Source organism: Muscardinus avellanarius (genome assembly GCF_963383645.1).
Source record: "Muscardinus avellanarius genome assembly, chromosome: 14".
NCBI lineage: Eukaryota > Metazoa > Chordata > Mammalia > Rodentia > Gliridae > Muscardinus > Muscardinus avellanarius.
In genome coordinates, this window is record NC_137800.1 from 49,109,599 (window position 1) to 49,128,871 (window position 19,273).

Sequence of the window (19,273 nt, forward strand, 5' to 3'; positions counted from 1 at the left end):
TTAATCATGATGTTTCCTAAGCTTGTACTTTTCAAACTGAAGCAGAAATATGTCCTAAGCTTGCACTTTTAACCTGTAGCAGAAAGATTTCTCAAATCTGCACTTTAACAGGAATGAGGAACTTTTTGCTATGCATTTGGCTAGTTGCTAGGGGCTTTATAATTTTTCATTAGGGTCTTACAGATCCACCATATGGTCCTGCTGTACCACTCCTGGGTATCTTTCCAAAGAGACTGAAATCAGAAAATTATAGTAATACATGTGTATCCACATTTATAGCAGCACAATTCATAATAGCCAAATAATAGAGCCAACCTAAGTGTCCATCAAAAGATGAATGGGGAAGTCGGGCATGGTGGCGCACGCTTGTAATCCCTGTGCTTGGGAGGATGAGACAGAAGGATCACACAGGTTCGAAGCCAGCCTCAGCTACTTAGTGAAGCTCTCAGCAACTTAGTGAGACCCTGTTTCCAAATAAAGTATAAAATAGGTCTGGGAGTATAGCCTGGAGATAGAAAGCCTCTGGGTTCCACCCCTAGTACCACCAAAAAAAAAAAAAAAAAAGATGAATGGGGAGTCGGGTGTGGTGGTGCATGCTTGTGATCCCAGCGCTTGGGAGGCTGAGACAGGAGGGTCACACAGGTTCGAAGCCAGCCTCAGCTACTTAGTGAGGCACTCAGCAACTTAGTGAGACCCTGTTTCCAAATAAAATTAAAAAATAGGTCTGGGAGAATAGCCTGGAGGTAGAAGGCCTCTGGGTTCCACCCCCAGTACCAAAAAAAAAAAAAAAGATGAATGGGTTAAAAATTATGGGATACGCTCACAAAATAAATCACTTCCATTGACAGTATGTACATACATGAGGATATCAATGTCAATCTCAATATTCTATATAAGGAAGGGGGAGTGGAGAGAGAGCCAGGGGAAATCCCACAAGTGCTGTGTACATGTATGTCTCTATCACTCTGAACTACATTATGATGTGAGATGCTAATGCTCCAAAAAAAGTATAAAAATAAATAAAATAAAGGATAAAAAATAGTACTGATAGCTCTGAGGTAGAATGCCCCTGAGTTCCATCCCCAGTGCTGCAAAATAAGTAAATAAATATATGAATACAAAAAATGGGGCTGAGGGTATAGTTTGGAGGTAGAATGCTTCTGGATTCAATCCTTAGTACTGCAAATAAAATAATAAGGCCGGGTGTGATGGCCACATGTGTAATCCCAGTACTTGGGAAGCTGAGACAGGAGGATCTTGGGTTCGAGGACAGTCTCAGCAATCCGTGAGACTCTTATCAACCTAGCAAGGCCTTGTTTTCAAATAAATAGGGCAAGAGGGTATAACTCAGAGGTAGAATGTCTCTGGGTTCAATCCTCACTGCCACACAAACAAACAAATAAAAAATACAAAAAGGGCTGGGGGTGTATCTCGGAGATACAATGCTTCTGAGTTCAACCTCCAGTAACAACAACAACAACAAAAAAGAACATTTTTTTATCACCTAACTGCCTAATTCCAGGCAATATGTTGAAACCAAGGATTCTTTTCTTTTCATTTTGCTTTTGACTTGGATGGGAAAGGGAATGCAATTGAATACTTCAGTTCATATATGAGATTTCTATTCAAGCAAAGAAATATCAGTTAAAAGTAAACATAAGCTGGGCCTGGTGGTGCACACTTGTAATTTCAGCATTTTGGAGGCTGAGATAGGAGGATTGCAGTTCAAGGACAGCCTCAGCTACTTAGTGAGGCTCTTTGCAACTCAGTGACACCCTGTTTCAAAATAAAAAATAAAAACCAGGCGTGGTGGTGCACGCTTGTAATCCCCCACACTTGGTAGGCGGAGACAGGAGGATCGCGCAGGTTCGAAGACAGCCTTGGTGGTTTAAGAGACCCTGTTTCCAAATAAAAATATAAAATAGGTCTGGGAGTGTAGCCTGGAGGTAGAAGGGTTTCCAGGAACCCCAGTACCACCCCCCCAAAAAAAAGGCGAGCGTGGGAGTGCACGCTTGTAATCCCTATGCTTGGGAGGTTGAGACAGGAGGATCCCACGGGTTCGAAGCCAGCCGCAGCTACTTAGTGAAGCTCTCAGCAACTTAGTGAGACCTGTTTCCAAATAAAATATAAAAAAAGGTCTGGGAGTATAACCTGGAGGTAGAAAGCCTCTGGGTTCCACCCCCAGTACCACCAAAAAATAAAAAATAAATAAAAATAAAGAATAAAAAATAGAAGCCAAGCATGGTGGCACACACTTGTAATCCCAGCATTTGGGAGGCTGAGACAGGAGGATCGCGGTTCACAGACACCCTCAGCTACTTAGTGAGGCCCTCTGCAACTTAGTGAGACCCGGTTTCAAAATAAAGAATAAAAAATAGGACAGGGGTTGTAGCCCCGAGGTTGAATGCCCCTGGGTTCCATCCCCAGACCCGCAAAAAATAAATAAATAAATAAAAATAAAAATAAAAATAAAAAAATAGGGCAGTGGGTGTAGCTCAGAGGTCAAATGTCCCCGGGTTCCATTCTTAGACCTTAAAAAAAAAAAAAAAAATTAGGGCTGGAGGTGAAACTCAAAGATCAAATGTCCCTGGGTTCCATCCCCAGGACCTCAAATAAATAAATAAATAAATAAATAAATAAATAAATAAATGGCATTCTCAGTATATGAAATGCTAAGAATAAAATTAATATATCTTTCGAGTGTGGTGTCTTGATGATGTCATTATAAATGAGCGTAATTGGTGAAAAACAGCAGAGCCCCAAGCTTTGTGAATTATTTCATTTTAATAATGTCATCATTAAAATTTTTCTTTCAAGCTGTGCACAGTGGCACATGCTTGTAATCCCAGCATTTGGGAGGCTGAGGACCAGAGGATCGCAGTTCATGGATAGCCTCAGGTACTTTGTAAGGCCCTTTGCAACTCAGTGAGACCCTATTAAAAAAAAATAAAAATAAAAATAAATAATAGGGCTGGAGCCAGGAGTGGTGGCGCAAGCTTGTAACCCAGCACTTAGGAGGCTGAGAAAAGAGAATAGTGCAAATTGGAAGCCAGCCTCAGCCACTCAGTGAGACCCTTTGAAACTCAGTGAGACCCTGTTTCAAAATAATAAAAAAATAGAAGACTGGCGTGGTGGCACATGCTTGTAATCCCCGTACTTGGGCGGCTGAGACAGGAGGATCACACAGGTTCAAAGCCAGCCTCAGCTAATTAGTGAGGCTCTCAGTAACTTAGTGAGATCCTGTTTCTAAAAATAGGTCTGGGAGTATAGCCCGGAGGTAGAAAGCCTCTGGGTTCCACCCCCAGGATCTACACTCCATCATATACTTACAGGGAGTAACTTTCTCAATAAGACTTCCAAAGTGCAGGAAATTAAAGCAAGAATTAATAAGTGGGATCTCTTCAAACTAAAAAGTTTCTTCTCATCAAAGGAAACCATCAAGAACCTAAAGAGGAAACCTACAGAATGGGAGAAGATTTTTACCAGCCACCACTCTGATAGGGGGCTAATATCCAGAATATACAAAGAGATCAAAAGACTCTACACTAGCAAAACAAACAACCCAATCAAGAAATGGGCAACTGAAATGAATAGACATTTCACAAAAGAAGAGATACAAATGACCAATAGATACATGAAAAGATGTTCAACATCACTAGCCATCAGGGAGATGCAAATCAAAACTACACTAGGATTCCATTCAACCCCAATAAGAGTGGCAAACATAAAGAAATCAAACAACAACAATTGCTGGCGAGGATGTGGAGAAAGAGGAACTCTTTTTTTAAATTTATTTTTTTTTAATTTTTTATTGGTGCACTGTATTCATACATTATAGTGGGATACAAAAAAACTTTTGTAGACATACATGCACACATTGCCCAGTCAGCCCCCACCCGATCCCCACCCCGTTCCCTCCCCATCCCTCCTTCCCATGCTTGGCTTAGACATCTAGTATTATAGCAACTTATCCAAAATTAAAAATGATAATCTCACATAACAGTTTCATATGTCTGACACCAAACTTTTGATAACTTAAAGATAACATTTCAATATTTCTTTTTACTTTCTTTCTTACCAGAGTATATATTTTTTCTTTTTTTTAGGTGAAACTATCATATATTTATATATTTATTTTTCAGAAAAAATCTATCCTAATATGGAATATGGACTCTAGATACCCAAAACAATCTCGAAAAAGAACAAAGCTAGAAGATATATAATTTCTGATTTCAAACCATATAAAGCTACAATAATTGAAACAGTGTAGTACTGTTCTAAAGGCAGATATATAAACCATTGGAGTTAAATAAAAGCCTAGAGCTAAATTCTTCCATATGTCATCGTTATTTTTGACAAGGTTTCCATGAACATTTTGTGGAGGAAATAATTATCTTTTAACTAAATATTGTTGAAAAATAATAATTACATGACAAAGAATAAAATTGGACCCTTACCTAATCCCATATACAAATATTAACTCAAAATAGATAAAAGACCTAAATATAAATCTTAAGACTATAAACTTTTAGAAGAAAATCTGGGTCATAAAACCTCACAACATTGAAATTGGCAGTGATTTCTTGGATATGATTTCAATGGCACAGGCAACAGAAGAGTATACAAACTCCCTAAAAAATAAAAAAATATTGTATATCAATCAAAGCAAACAATACAATTTAGAGATAGGTAAAAGACTAACATAAATAATGAATCTCCACAGATAACCAATCTTAGTTGTCTGTTGGATGGAAAATCTTGTTTTCTGGTTCTGTGTGTTACCTATTTCTTCTTTGTAGTTAATCTCTTTGAGTATTTTCTCTTGTGCTGGTTTTGAAGACATAAATTCCTTCAGTTTCGATTTGTCATGGAAGCTTCTTATTTCCCCATCTAATTTGATAGAAAGTTTTGCTGGGTAGGAAATTTTTGGCTGGAAGTTGTTTTCTTTCAGAGTTTGGAATATGTTACTCCAAGCCCTTCTGGCTCTCATGACTTGGTTTGGGAAGTCTGGAGTGATTCTAATTGGTTTGCCTCTGAATGTCACTTGGCCCTTTGTTTTTGTTGTCTTTAAGATTCTCTGCTTGGCTTCCACATTGGTCATTTTGACAATTCTGTGGCGTGGGGATCCTCTTCTCCGATCCTGTCTAAAGGGAGTTCTATAAGTTTCCTGGACCTGTGTATCGACCTCTTGCTCTATGTTTGGAAAATTTTCTGCTATTACTTCCTTGAAGAGATTGATGATCCCTTTGGTTTCACCTTCTTTTCCCTCCTCTATTCCAATTATAGGTTAGCTCTCTTAAAATGGGCCCATATTTCTTCAATGTCAGATTCCTGCTGTCGGATTTTTTTTTTCTAAATTAGAAACTATGCGTTCATTTTTGGAGTGATCATCTTCTAAGAGCAAGATTCGATTCTCCATGTGGTCTAATCGGTTGTTTGTACTTTGAGTTGAGGCCTTTACTTCATTAATTGCATCCTTTATCTCTTTTTGGCTCTCTCTGAATTCTTTTCGAAACACCTCTATTATTTCTACAGTTATTTTCCTGATTTGATCATCTAGAAATCTCTGAATTTCTGTTTTATCAAGTTCTGATGTTGTGGGGTTGTGGGCATTCATTGTTCCATTGTTATTCCTCTTTCCCATGATTTCGGAAGTTTGTGCCTTCTCTGAGTTCTTCCCTTGGATCACTACGACTTCACTTAAGGTGCTCTGGATCTCGAGTCTGTGGTATCTCAGACCCCACTACTCCTTTACCGGGTTGTATCGCAGAGTCTCAGACCCAGGGAGTCAATAGAGGCTGCTTTAGACTATGGGGGGGGGTGCCAGGTTGTGCGTTCTCCTATGGTGTGATATCTCTGCCACAGCCACTCCCCTACTGGGTCAAGTCCCTGGGAGTGCTATACTGGGATTTCTCCTCTGGGGCCCGCAATTTGATTCACTGTTGTTGAGTACGCAGATGGAGCTGTAGTGGACTCGGTGAATTCGCTGCTGCTGCCACCGGTGGCAATATCAAGAGGAACACTTTTACACTGTTGGTGGGAGTGCAAAGTATTTCAGCCACTATGGAGATCAGTAGGGAGATTCCTTAGAAAACTGGGGATAGATCCACCATTTGACCCAGCTATACCACTCCTGGGTATCTTTCCAAAGGGGTTGAAATCAGAGAACTACGTTAACATATGCATACCCATGTTCATAGCAGCACAATTTGAAATAGCCAAAATATGAAACCAACCTAGATCTCCATCAACAGATGAATGGATTTCAAAATTATGGGAAATACGCACAATGGAATTCTATTCAGCTATAAAGAAAAATAAAATAATAGCATTTGCAAGAAGATTGAAGGAACTAGAGAACATTATGTTAAGTGAGATTAGTCAAGCACAGAAAGAGAAGGGACATATGTTTTCTCTAATATGTCCAAGCTAGGGAGTAATACCAGATGGACTCCAGATGTTGGAGGGGAAATCTCAGCAAAGCTTGAACGGAAGGATAGGAGAGAAAGAAAGCTGAGGTTGTTCAATGGAGGAGCTACATACGAATATGTGTAATAGCATAAATACAACATGATTAACCTGGACACTCTCTATTGGGGGGGAGGGAAAGGGAGGGGGAAGGGCATGAAACACAATATAAATGTACACCACTCTCAATATGTTCCACTTATAAAAAATAAAAATTAAATTAAAAAATAATAATAATAAATAAGGCTGGGTATGTTGCTCAGAGGTAGAATTCCCCTGGGTTCCATCTACCTCCGGGCTATACTCCCAGACCCATATATATATATATATATATATATATATATATATATATATATATATATTTTTTTTTTTTTTTTTTTTTTAAACAGAGTCTCTTAAGCCAGCCAGGCTGGCTTCGAACCTGCGCGATCCTCCTGTCTCCACCTCCCAAGTGCGAGGATTACAAGCGTGTGCCACCACACCCAGCTTTAAATTAAATTTAAAAAATATTTTGTCAGCCACGTGTAGTGGCACACACTTTTAATCCCAGCATTTGGGAGGCTGAGACAGGAATATTGTGGTTCACAGAGAGCCTCAATTACTTAGTGAGGCCCTTTGCAACTCAGTGAGACCGTGTTTCAAAAATAAAGAATAAGGCCAGGCATGGTGGTGCATGCTTGTAATCCCCGCACTTGGGAGGCAGAGACAGGAGGATTGCACAAGTTCGAAGCCAGCCGCATGTGCTGGCTTAGGAGACCCTGTTTCCAAATAAAAATGTAAAAATAGGTCTGGGAGTGTACCCCGGAGGTAGAAGGGCTTCCAGGAACCCCAGTACCACCAAAAAATAAAGAAAGAAAGAAAGAAAGAATAAAGCCTGACATGGTGGCGCATGCTTGTAATCCTAGCACTTGGGAGGCTGAGACAGGAGGATCACACAGGTTCAAAGCCAGCCTCAGCTACTGAGGCTCTTAGCAACTTAATGAGATCCTGTTTCCAAATAAAGTATAAAATAAGACTAGGAGTATAGCCTGGAGGTAGAAAAGCCCCTGGGTTCCATTCCCAGCACAAAGAAAGAAAGAAAGAAAGAAAGAAAGAAAGAAAGAAAGAAAGAAAGAGCCGGATGTGATGGCGTATGTTACGGTGAAATATGTTGCGGTGTGTGTGAGGGGAGAAATAATTACCCCAACACAACCACACAAAGATAAAAAGTACAGGTTCTTGTCCTGAGCTAAGGATAAGTATACATAGCTCGGACACTTGCTGAAGATTTAAAGAAGTTTATTAAAAAAGATAGAAATACAGAAGACAGTTAAAGCCCCATGCCATTCAGAAATGGCATGGGGGGTGATTCAAAGGAATACACCAACAATCCCTGCATGCTGAGTGTTCTTATCCCGCGACAGGTCCTTTGATATGTAGATATGTTGCCCTAGTCCAGGTATCTGCTCTGAGGCAGGGGGGGGCAGCTCTGTCTCTGGCACAGACCCCACACCTTTTGTTATACTCCCCAAATGTGTTAAATTGCTTATCTGGATCTGGGATTTCCTCCCATCCTTGAGGCAGTTTGTCTCTCTAGAAATGTAAAGAGGTCCTTTTCCCTGGTGCTCCTGGTTTTCTTTACTTCTCTTTAGAAATATAAAAAGGCCCTTTTTCCTGACACTCCTGGTTTTCTTTACTACCAAAGATATATTTTAAAAATTGGAAATCTTTTCACAATACTGGCACATTAATACATTTTGAAACCTTTCCCCAATACTGGTACAGCATACACTTGTAATCCCAGCATTCGGGAGGCTGAGACTCTGACACCCCCAGTGAAACGGGGGTTTCTTCTGAGCCCCCCAAGATGAAACGGGAGGTTTCCTGAGAAGAAACCTGGTGTTTCTTCAAAGATGAAATGGAGTTTCATCTCGGGAGGATCGCAGTTCACGGACAGCCTCAGCTACTTAGTGAGGCCCTCTGCAACTCAGTGAGACCTGGTTTCAAAATAAAGAATAAAAAATAGGGCTTGGGGTGTAGCTTGGAGGTCAAATGCCCCTGGGTTCCATCCCCAGACCTGCAAAAAAAAAAAAAAAAAAAAAAAAAAAAAGAAAGAAAGAAAGAAAGAAAGAAAAGAAGGAAGGATGGAAGGAAGGAAGGAAGGAAGGATGGATAGCTGGGCGTGGTGGCACACACTTGTAATCCTAGCATTTGAGAGGCTGAGACTGGAGGATCGCAGTTTGCAGCCAACCTCAGCTATTTAGTGAGACCTCTTGCAACTCAGTAAGAACTGGTTTCAAAATAAATAATAAAAAATAGGGCTGATGAGGAGATAGAAAGGAAATAGGCAGATAGGGAAAAGGCCTCATTAGAAAAAGTTAATTTCCTGAGTTTTTTGAGGGGCGAAGAATATCTGAAATTCCAAAGGCTCAGAGATAAGAAGGACCAGAGCTTCACAAAACCATGTGTTTACTAATCAACAAACCCAGGAGCAAGTCTGGCACTCCTGAAAGGAGACTCTTCAAAGGACTTGCAAATACCCTATGCAAATTCTGAGAGCTGCTTCCCAGAATTCCCAGAATCCCAAAGTCACCCTAACCCAAAAAAGGACTCGCAAACATTGGGCAAAGGCCCCTAGCTGGCCAGCAAATGGGGTTTTTCCCTCTTGGGACCCTCTCCCCTTTTGGGGAGCTGTTCTCTCTCTCGCAGGTCGTGTTAGCCCTGAGAGAAGGCAGAGTGCAACTGAGGGCACATGGCTCAGGCTACTCTTGGGTAGTGATCTGAAGGCCTCTGCTGGACGTCAAGGCTTACCAGGGCCCCTAGGGGTGACCTGCACCTCTTTTCTGGCAGATCGCGTGGACTCTGGGAGAAAGTAGTTTGCAACTGACGGCACTTGGCTCGGGCGACACTCTGGTAGTGACCTAAAGGCAGCTACTGGACATCAGAGACCCGACAGCCCGAGTGGTGTTCTGCCACTTTCCTAATCCTTTCTGGCAGATAGCGTGGACTCTGGAAGAAAGCTGCCTGTAATTGAAGGCATTAGGCTTGGGCTACTCCCAAGTAATGTCCTCAAGGCAGCGGCTGGACATCAGAGACCCGACAGCCACTTTGGGGTGTTCTGCCATCTTCCTTATTTCCTGCTGCTTTCAATAAACCTTTTACTCCCCTTCCTGAGGTCTGCGGGTATCATTCTTCACTCACCATAGACAAAAACCCTGTAAGGAAATGCCAAGTTTCTTCTCAAGAAACTCCATTTCATCTTTGATGAAACACCAGGTTTCTTCTCAGGAAACCTCCCGTTTCATCTTGGGGGGCTCAGAAGAAACCCCTGTTTCACTGGGGGTGTTGCTCAGAGATAAAATGCCCCTGGATTCCATCCCCAGTACCAAAAAAAAAGAAAAAAGAAAAAAAAGAAAAGAAAGAAAGAATAAACAGGCATGGTGGTGCATGCTTGTAATTCCAGCATTTGGGAGGCTGAGACCAGAGGAACCAGACAGCATCAGCTACTTAGTGAGGCCCTCTGCAACTTAGTGAGACCCTGTTTCAAAATAAAGAATGAAAAATAGGGAAGGGGGTGTAGCTCAGAGGTCAAATGCCCTTGTGTTCTATCCCCAGACCTGAAAAAAAAAATAAAAAAATAAAAAGATTGGGGATGTATCTCAGAGGTAGAACGACTTCCTAGCATGCTTGAAGCCTTGAGTGAAATTTCTAGTTTTTTTTTTTTTTTTTTTTTTTTGTGTGTGTGTGTGTGTGTGTGTGTGTGTGGTATTGGGGATGGAACTCAGTGGCACTCTACCTCTACCTCCAAGTGACTTTTCCAGCCCTTTTTTTTTTTTTTTTTTTTTTTTGCAGTACTGGGCATGGAACCTAGGGGCATTCTACCTCCTAGCTACACCCCCAGCTCTATTTTTTATTCTTTATTTTGAAACAGGGTTTCACTGATTTGCAAAAGCCTCACTAAAAAGCTAAGGCTGTCGGTGAACTGCAATCCTCCAGTCTCAGCCTCCCAAATGCTGGGATTACAGCATGTGCCACCATGCCCAGCTTTCCAGCTGTACTGGTAGTGGGAAGAGGGTTTAAAATGTAGTAATGTGTCAGTATTGGGAAAGATTTCCAATTTTATAATATATCTTCTTTACTAAGAAAGCCAGGGTTAGCTAACAAGAAGAGACTTGTAATTTCATTTGTAAAGAAAGGAAGGCTAGAAGCCAGGAGAAAAATGTGTCTTTGCATTCCTAAGAACAACTTCACACATTTTGGGGGATAAAACAAAAGGTAAAAGCCTGTGTCTGGAGACAAAGATGCCTCCCTCTCAGGCCATAAATCTGGGCCTGTGTTTGGAGACAGAGATGTCTCCCCCTTTAGGCCATAAATTCGGCTGGAGAGATAACAGAAGCAGAGCCAGAGTTGGAGATAAGGGGTAACATGATTTCCAAAATCAGAGGGACCTGCTGAACTTGGACAGGATAAAAACTCAGTAAACTGGAGTTCTTTGGCATTTTCATTTGAATTGCCCTCCTGTGCCCCTCTTCGGCACAGGGCTGTAACTATCTCTATATTTCTATCTTTTTAATAAACTTCTTTAAATCTTCAGCAGCTGTCCCAGCGATGAATACTTATTCTTAGTTTAGGACAAGAATCCACGGTTTTTCTGTTTGTCTGTGTGGTGATGGTGGGGGGGATTACTTCTCCACACACACACACCACACACATTTCCACCCGCAACCTATCCCACAACACCAGCCCTATTTTTTTTATTCCTTATTTATTAATGGGAATGAAACTCAGGGGCATTCTAATCTCCATGCTACACCCCCAATCCTATTTTTTCTTTTTTTTATAATTCTTTTTATTTTTGAAACAGGGTCTCACTGAGTTGCAATGGGCCCCAAAAACTAGAGGAGTCTGTCCGCAACCCCCCAAACTCCAGTCTCAGCTTCATGAATGCTATAATAACAAGCATGTGCTACCACACCGGCTTGTTTTTTTGAAACAGGGTCTCACTAAGTTGCGAGGACCCTACTAAGTTGCTGAGTCTGAATGCAAATCTGCAATTATTCTGTCTCAGCTTCCCAAGTACCAGGATTACAAGCATAATTTTCTTTTTTCTTCTCGTATTCTTGTGAGTTTAGGTCTTTTTTTTTTTTTTTTTTGGTGGTACTGGGGTTCTTGGAAGCCCTTCTGCCTCCGGGCTACACTCCCAGACCTATTTTATTTTTGGAAATAGGGTCTCTTAAGCTAGCACCGCTGGCTTAAAACCTGCAAGATCCTCCTGTATCCGCCTCCCAAGTGCGGGGATTACAAGCCTGCGCCACCACGCCCGAGAGTTTAGGTCTTTTTTATTTTTGGTACTGGGGATTGAACCCAGGGTCATTCTACCACCAAGCTACACCCCCAGTCCTATTTTTTCTTTTTAATAAGGGTCTCGCTGGGCCTAGTGACGCACGTTTGTAATCCCTGTGCTTGGGAGGCTGAGACAGAAGGTTCGAAGCTAGTCTCAGCTACTTAGTGATGCTCTCAGCAACTTATTGAGACCCTGTTTCCAAATAAAGTATAAAATAGGTCTGGGAGTGTAGCCCAGGGATAAAAAAAAGTCCCTGTGTTCTACCCTCAGCATCACATAAAATAAAACAAGGGTCTCAGCTGAGCTTGGTGGCACAAGCTTGTAATACCAGCATTCAGGAGGCTGAAACCTGAGGATGGCATTTCCCAGACAGCCTCAGCTACTTAGTGAGGCTCTTTACAACTCAGTGAGACTGTTTCAAAATAAAGAATAAAAAATAGGGTTTGGGGTGTACTTGTAGCTCTGACGTAGAATGCCCCCTGGGTTTTATCCCCAGCACTGCAAAAATAAATAAACAAGGGTCTCACTAGGTTGATGTGTACTGGTATTGGGAAGAGGGTTTAAAATGTATTAATGTGTCAATACTGGGAAAGATGTCCAATCTTGAAATATGTCTTCTTTACTAAGAAAGCCAGGGTTAGCTAACATGTCCTTGCATTCCTAAGAACAATTTAACACATTTTGGGGGAGAAGACGAAAGGTAAAAGCTTGTGTCTGGAGACAGAGATGCCTCCCTCTCAGGCCATAAATCTGGGCCTGTGTTTGGAGACAGAGATGTCTCCCCCTTTAGGCCATAAATTCGGCTGGAGAGATAACAGAAGCAGAGCCAGAGTTGGAGATAAGGGGTAACATGATCTCCAAAATCAGAGGGACCTGCTGGACTTAGACAGGATAAAAACTCAGTAAACTGGAGTTCTTTGGCATTTTCATTTGAATTGCCCCCCTGTGCCCCGCTCCAGCACAGGGCTGTAACTATCTCTATATTTCTATCTTTTTAATAAACTTCTTTAAATCTTCAGCAGCTGTCCAAGCGATGAATACTTATTCTTAGCTTAGGACAAGAATCCACGGTTTTTCTGTTTGTCTGTGTGATAGTGGGGGGGGGGGATTACTTTTCCACATACACACACCACGCACCTTTCCCCCCAACCTATCCCCTGCAACAGATGGAGAATCTTATTACTCACTGAGAGTATCCTGAAACCTGTGATCCTCCTGTCTCAGCCTCCAAAATACTGGGATTTACAGGCCTGCACCAGCATGCCCATCTTGCTTTTTAAATTTTTTTTCAAACACAACAGTTGCTTTATTTAGGTCATCAAAGACAATATTTTATAGAAAAATAACATTACACAACAAAGTAAAACTGTAAAATCTCAAACAAGAAAGGCATTACTTTATTTAGATGACCAAAAATGTTTCAGTGAGGGAGCTGTTACAAGCAAATGTATGGCTGCAAATTTTCTTTTGCCACCAATATTGACTCCTTCTGAAATATGAGACGATTCTGTGGTTTCTAAATACAAACTGAAATTTGTTAGAGTTGTTCAAACTCATCACCAGAACAAAAACTTTTGCAAAAGTTTTGTTTAGTACTAACAAATAACTGCCAACAGCTAACTGAAACATCTGCCTAACTTATGTGCACTCTCATGAACATTTCACAATGAACACAGTTGTTCTTTTCCTGCCATAACAGATGGAATGTGCAGCTCCAAGTATTGCATCAGAACGCGTTTAGGCACCTAGGAAGTAATTCTTAACAGAAATAACCAAAGTATGTGGGTAACTCAAATAACAGCCCCTCAGAATAGGCCTAGTGTCAGCTCTCTGGAAAGAAGTTCTACCATTTTCTTAGTTCTTACTCTGGTACCCAGAACACAAAGCCCGGCAGAGCAGTTGTTCTTACAGAACCATTAAAATTTTAATAAATGGCCCTGGGGTTCTTGGTGCTGTACTGTGCCTCGCTGGCAGCAACATAAGCAGACTCTGAGAAGAAGTCATCATGGTATTCGGCTAAAAACCCCAGAAAGAGATCAAAGTGCTTTAATAAAGCCTTCAGATTCTTCTCTGAAAAAGACATTTTCCCAAGGATTTCCGGAAGTTTTAGGAACAATCGCAGCAAATGCTGTGCCCCGTAAATGTAAGAAGGTGGAGGTGGCTGGTCACCCGGGGGGTAGTTGTCGGGCACAAGCTTCCAGGAGAGGACCTCATTTATTTCATTAGTTCTCCCTTCAAAGCCCGCGAACAGAGCGCCCCCTTCCTTACTGGGAGTCAGAGGCCTGGGGGGAGACGAGCCAGACCCCGCGGCCTTCCTTTCCAGGTGCAGGAGCAGCCTGGGCAGGCCGGCGGCGTCGGGCGGGGCGCGGCGCGCGGAGCGGCGCAGGGGCGGCCAGGCCTCGGGCTCGGCGCGGCGCCTCTTGCCGGCCGCCGGCTCCGCGCCGCCCGGCGGAGTCTCGGACGGCTGCGGCGCGGGTGGCTGCAGCGGAGGCGGGCTGGGGGAGAGCTCCGTCTGGCTCCGAGGAGTGTTGGTGGCACTCTCCTTAACTGGAAGGAAACACTTGGACGAAGTCACCTTTTTATACTGGGCTTGTTCGTACGGGTAGAGCAGGGCCAGCGGCAGCGTGTAATCGAAGGTGATCCTCAGCCCGTCCGCCATCTCCTTGCACAGCTCCACGCTCCGCTCCGCGGGCACGCGCGGCGCGCTCCCGGGGGCGCGCGCGGCCGGGCGGGCCCGAGGCCTGTCGCGCGCGGCGCCGGCGGCGTTGAGCGCGAAGTGCTTCACGTAGGCCTCCAGGATGCAGAGGACGTTGGTCGCGCTCGGGAGCTGCACCAGGCGCCGCCTCCGGGTGACGAGGAGGCAGTCGTCCTCCAGCCGCCGCCGCAGCACCGCGGGCAGCTCGATGCTGATGCTCCTTCCTTCCATTTCCTTTCGGCTTGAAGGGTTCTTCCACAGTATCACTCTTTCCTCGTCCTTTCTTCCCCACCGGCGCCCGAGGAGCTGCACCGGGAGCTTACCCTCCCCTCGGGGCGGCTCCGTGAGGCCGTCACCAGGTCAACGCCGCCAGCCCGGAGGCTCCGCTGGCCAGACCCTCGGCCTTTTCCGTCTTTCCCCACGAAAACACCGACGACCTTGGCGTTGCTGGCACTCGCCGCGGCGGGGCGGGCTCAGGCTCCAGCCCGCACGGTCTCCCCCGAGGGGAATTTAAGTTCCACGCCCGGCAGCCGCGCGCTGACTCAACATGGCGGCGGAGGGGGGCGGGGCTGGTGTGGGGGAGGGAGGTGTGTGAGAGAGAGAGAGAGAGAGAGAGAGAGAGAGAGAGAGAGAGAGAGAGAGAGAGAGAGAGAGAGAGAGGAGAGAGAGAGAAAGAAACTACTTGAAAAGCTGAGCTGAGACTGGGGGATAACAGGTTCAAAGCCGGTCTAGGCAATTTAGGGAGGCTTGGAACAAGAAATAAAATTGAGCCGGGTGTGTGTGTGTAGAATGCCTCAGGGTTCAATCCTCAGCACAAAGATAAACAAAAAACAAAACAATGCACTCCTGTTGTTTCCGGAGACTCAATCTCCCCCCTCTTCAGTTTCCCTCTGACAGGATTTCCAGAGGCTGAAATCTGAGACAGGTTTCTTTATTTACTTGTGTACACCCAGTTTTGGGGTTGCTGAGACAGGAAGATGGCTCAGCTACTTAGTGAGGCCTTTCTGCAACTCAGTGAGACCCTTTCACATAAAGAATAAAAAATAGGACTGAGGTACGCGTAGTGTAGCTCCGAGGTAGAATGCTGCAGGGTTCCAGCCCCAATACCAAAATAAATAAAAAGCCAAGAGCCAGGCTGGTGGCACACTCTTGTAATCCCAGCATTTGGGAGGCAGAGACCAGAGGATGGAGGTTCATGGGCAACCTCAGCTACTTAGTGAGGCCCTTCACAATTCAGTGAGACTCTTTCATAAAATAAAAGACTTAAAGAAAAAACACAGGACTAGTGGTGTAGCTCAGAGGTAGATTGTCCCTGCATTCCATCCCCAGAAATGCAAAAAAAGAAAAAAAAAAAAATGCCGGGCCTAGTGGTGCATGCTCATAATCCCAGCATTCAGAAGGAGGCTGATACAGGAGGATGGTAGTTCACAGAGAGCCTCAGCTAAGTGAGGCCCTTTGCAACTCAGTGAGACCCTATTTTAAAGAATAAAAAAAAGGGCCGGGGGTATAGCTTAGAGGTAGAATGCCCCTGGGTTCAATCCCTAGTACCACACACACACACAAAAAGTAATCTTTCTTGAAGTTGAGGTGTAGCTCAGTAGTGAGGCTCTGGGTCCCATTCCTAGCCCTGGAAAACCCATAAATCCATACACACACACATACACACTCAGGAGGTTAATGAAATTTTATTTACCTCCTAGCTTAATCACCACCACTAGGAACTAAGACTGCTACATCAATCAATATGACTGTTTCAGAAAATTTTTGCCCATAAAATAGGCTGTAAATCAGTACATATCTTAATTGTAAGCTTTAGGAGCTTCCTGAAAATCCATTTAGTCTAATATTTGGTTGCTCATCTATTACAGTTATCCTCAGATTCTTAACATTTGAACTGGGCATTCACTTGGGTAAATTCTCTTCCACATCAAAACTGGCTAGGGTTGAGGATGGTGGCACAGGTCTGTAATTCTAGTACTTGAGAGGCTGAGGCAGGAGGATCCAGGTTTGAGGATACCCTCAGCAAGTTACCAAGATGCTGTCTAAAAAACTAAAAAACATCCAGGGCAGGAAGCTGGATGCAGTGTCACAGCCTGTAATTCTAATACTTGAGAGGCTAAGACAGGAGGATTGAAAGTTCATGACCAGCCTTGGTAATTTATCAAGACCCTCAGCAACCTAGCAAGATACCATTTCACAAACAAAAATAAAGAGGCTGGGTATGTACCTCATTGGTTTAATACCCCTGGATTCAATCCCCATTCCCAGCACCATAACAAAAGATAGAGGGGGAGAGGAGGTCCACTGTAACTCAAATTCCTTCACCTCATAAGGGGCATCGTTGGTCCCAAACTGTCATACCATGAATTATGTGAACTCTTTTTCTTTGCGGAACTGGGGATTGTACCGAGGCAGTCTACCTCCGGAACTACATCTCCAGCCCTATTTTTCTTTACTTTGAAGCAGTGTCTGAGTTACAAAGGGCGTAAGTAGCTGAGGCTGTCCACAAATCCCTATCCTCTTATCTCAGCCTCCCAAATGCTGCGATTACAAGTATGCTTACAAGTATGCGCTGCTGAGCCCAGCTTTTTTTTTTTTTTTTTTGGGTGCCATGGGGATTGTACCCGGAGACATTCTACCTCTAAGCTAAACAAACCTCAGCCTGATTTTATTTGGAAACGGGGCCTCAATAATTGTGGAGGGTGTCTTAGAACCTGCGATCCTCTTGTTACAGCCTCCCAAGTACTGGGATTACAAGAGCCATCATTCCTATTGAAAGGCTCCATTTTAAAAGAAAAATTATAAGCCCCTAGCAACCAGCTAATAGTTAAAAAATATTTTTGCTGCATTTTAAGAAGTATAGGCTTGAGAATGAGAAATATGCAATAAGCCCACCCTGTTCCAGGAACCCACCTAGCATCTTATCTATGCACCCTGTGCTGGGAACCTGCTGACTACACCTAGTATCTTATCTAAAGAATGTACTTTTCAAATGATTCTGTAATTTTCTGTAAATGCATGCAATCTGGCCCAATCCCCCCTAACTAGTGGTCTTTTCCCTATAAATACCCTCAGTTCCAGTCGCACGGGGCCGAACTCCTATACAAGTCGGCCCCAGTGCACTGGCTCCTTAATAAACCTTTTGTGTTTTGCATCAAGGAAAAGTCTCTCGTGTGTACTTAGACTCGCGTATCCCAAGGCTTGATTGAGGGTCTCCCCTCTGCGGGGGTCTTTCACCATCTCCCCAGCCCTATTGTTTTATTCTTTATTTTGGGACAGGTTTTAAGTTGTGGAGGGCCCAAGTAGTTGAGGCTGGCTGTAATCTGCAATCCTCCTCTCTCAACCAAGTACTGGGATTAAAGCGTGGGCTAACACCATTGGCTTGTGAACCACATATTGAAAAGGCCATTTTAACCCACTCTAATAAAAAGCCTGGGGATGTAGCTCAGAGATAAAACGTCCATGGATTCAAATCTCAGTTTAAAAAAAAAAGTTACTTGAACCAAACTAAAGAGTTTGAGTGAGGACTGATGTCAAAAAAAGGATATTTCTTTACTTAAAATCTCTTTCGCAGGCGGGTTTGGTGGCGAACACTAGTAATCCCAGCATTTGGGAGGCTGAGACGGGAAGATCGCGGTTTGCAGAGAGCCTCAGCTACTTAGACCATTTCAACAACTTAGTGAGACCATTTCAAAACAAAGAATAAAAAACAAGGCAGGGGGTGTACCTTGGACATCGAATCCCTTGGGTTCCATCCCCAGACCCGCAAAGAAAAAAAACAAAAAACAAAACTCTTTCACAATATTGGGGATTGAACTCAGAGGTGTTCTACTGCTGAGCTTTAGCCGAGCCTGTTTTTTTTTTTTTTTTGTCTGATAGCGAGGATGGAACCCAGGGGTATTCTACCTCCGATCTACACCCGCAGCCATATATATATATATATATATTTTTTTTTTCTTTACTTTGAAGTTGAGTTGCAAAGGGCCTTCCTAAGTAGCTGAAGATGTCCTCGTAACTCCCTAAGTAGCTGAAGATGTCCTCGTAACGCGATCCTCCAGTCTCAGCCTCCCGAATGCTGGGATTGCAAGCATGCGCCACCACGCCAGGCTGGCCCCCAGCCTTCTTTTTTTTGCGAATCTGGGGATGGAATCCAGAGACATTTACCTCTGAGCTACACTCCCTGCCAAATTTTCTATTCTTTATTTTGAGACAGGGTCTCACTGAATTGTAGAGGGCCTCACTAAATAGCTGAGGCAGTCCGTGAACCGCGACCCTCCGTTCTCAGCCTCCCAAATGCTGAGATTACAAAAGCGTGCGCCACCACGCCAGGCTCCTTTCTTAAAAATTTATCTTGAGTCAGGGCCTAAGTTGCCGCAGTTAGCCTCCAACTTTTAACTCCCAAGCAGTTCTGATTACAGGCGTAAAAATCTTTGTCCGTGGCGAGGACGCCCCTTGTTAACTGAGAGGCAGGCTGGCAGCAGTACTGCCAAGGTGAGTCAAGCGATGGCGATGAGGTCATAGAACTACGGAGCTGAGATTAAGTCCTTAACAAAGACATGTGTGGGCTAAAACGACGAGAGGAAGAGCACAGGTCCGCAGTACCGGGCAGGAGGGTGGCGGGCCGCGGGCGTGGAGCCAGGCCTCGCTTCTGGGTTGTTTTCCAGCCGGACCCGTGAGGGAGATAAAGCGGGTGCTCGGGACGCCAGCGAGGGTGCTGAGGCCCACCATCACTCCTGCGGCCACACGGCCGGGGGGCTCGCGCCCCTTCCTACTGCCGCCTGGCCTCC

At 43.9% G+C, this 19,273-nt stretch overlaps 1 protein-coding gene across 1 annotated transcript; it reads right to left on the bottom strand.

Moving 5' to 3' along the window:
* Positions 1–13,715: 13,715 nt before the first annotated feature.
* On the bottom strand, positions 13,716–19,214 carry LOC308273150 (MSL complex subunit 3B-like; the record flags this gene model as incomplete). The annotated part of the gene is made up of 2 exons (XM_080710249.1): positions 13,716–14,810; positions 19,089–19,214. 2 exons carry the CDS (start codon positions 19,212–19,214, stop codon positions 13,716–13,718), a joined length of 1,221 nt encoding a protein of 406 aa, XP_080566375.1.
* Between the last annotated feature and the right edge of the window lie 59 nt (positions 19,215–19,273).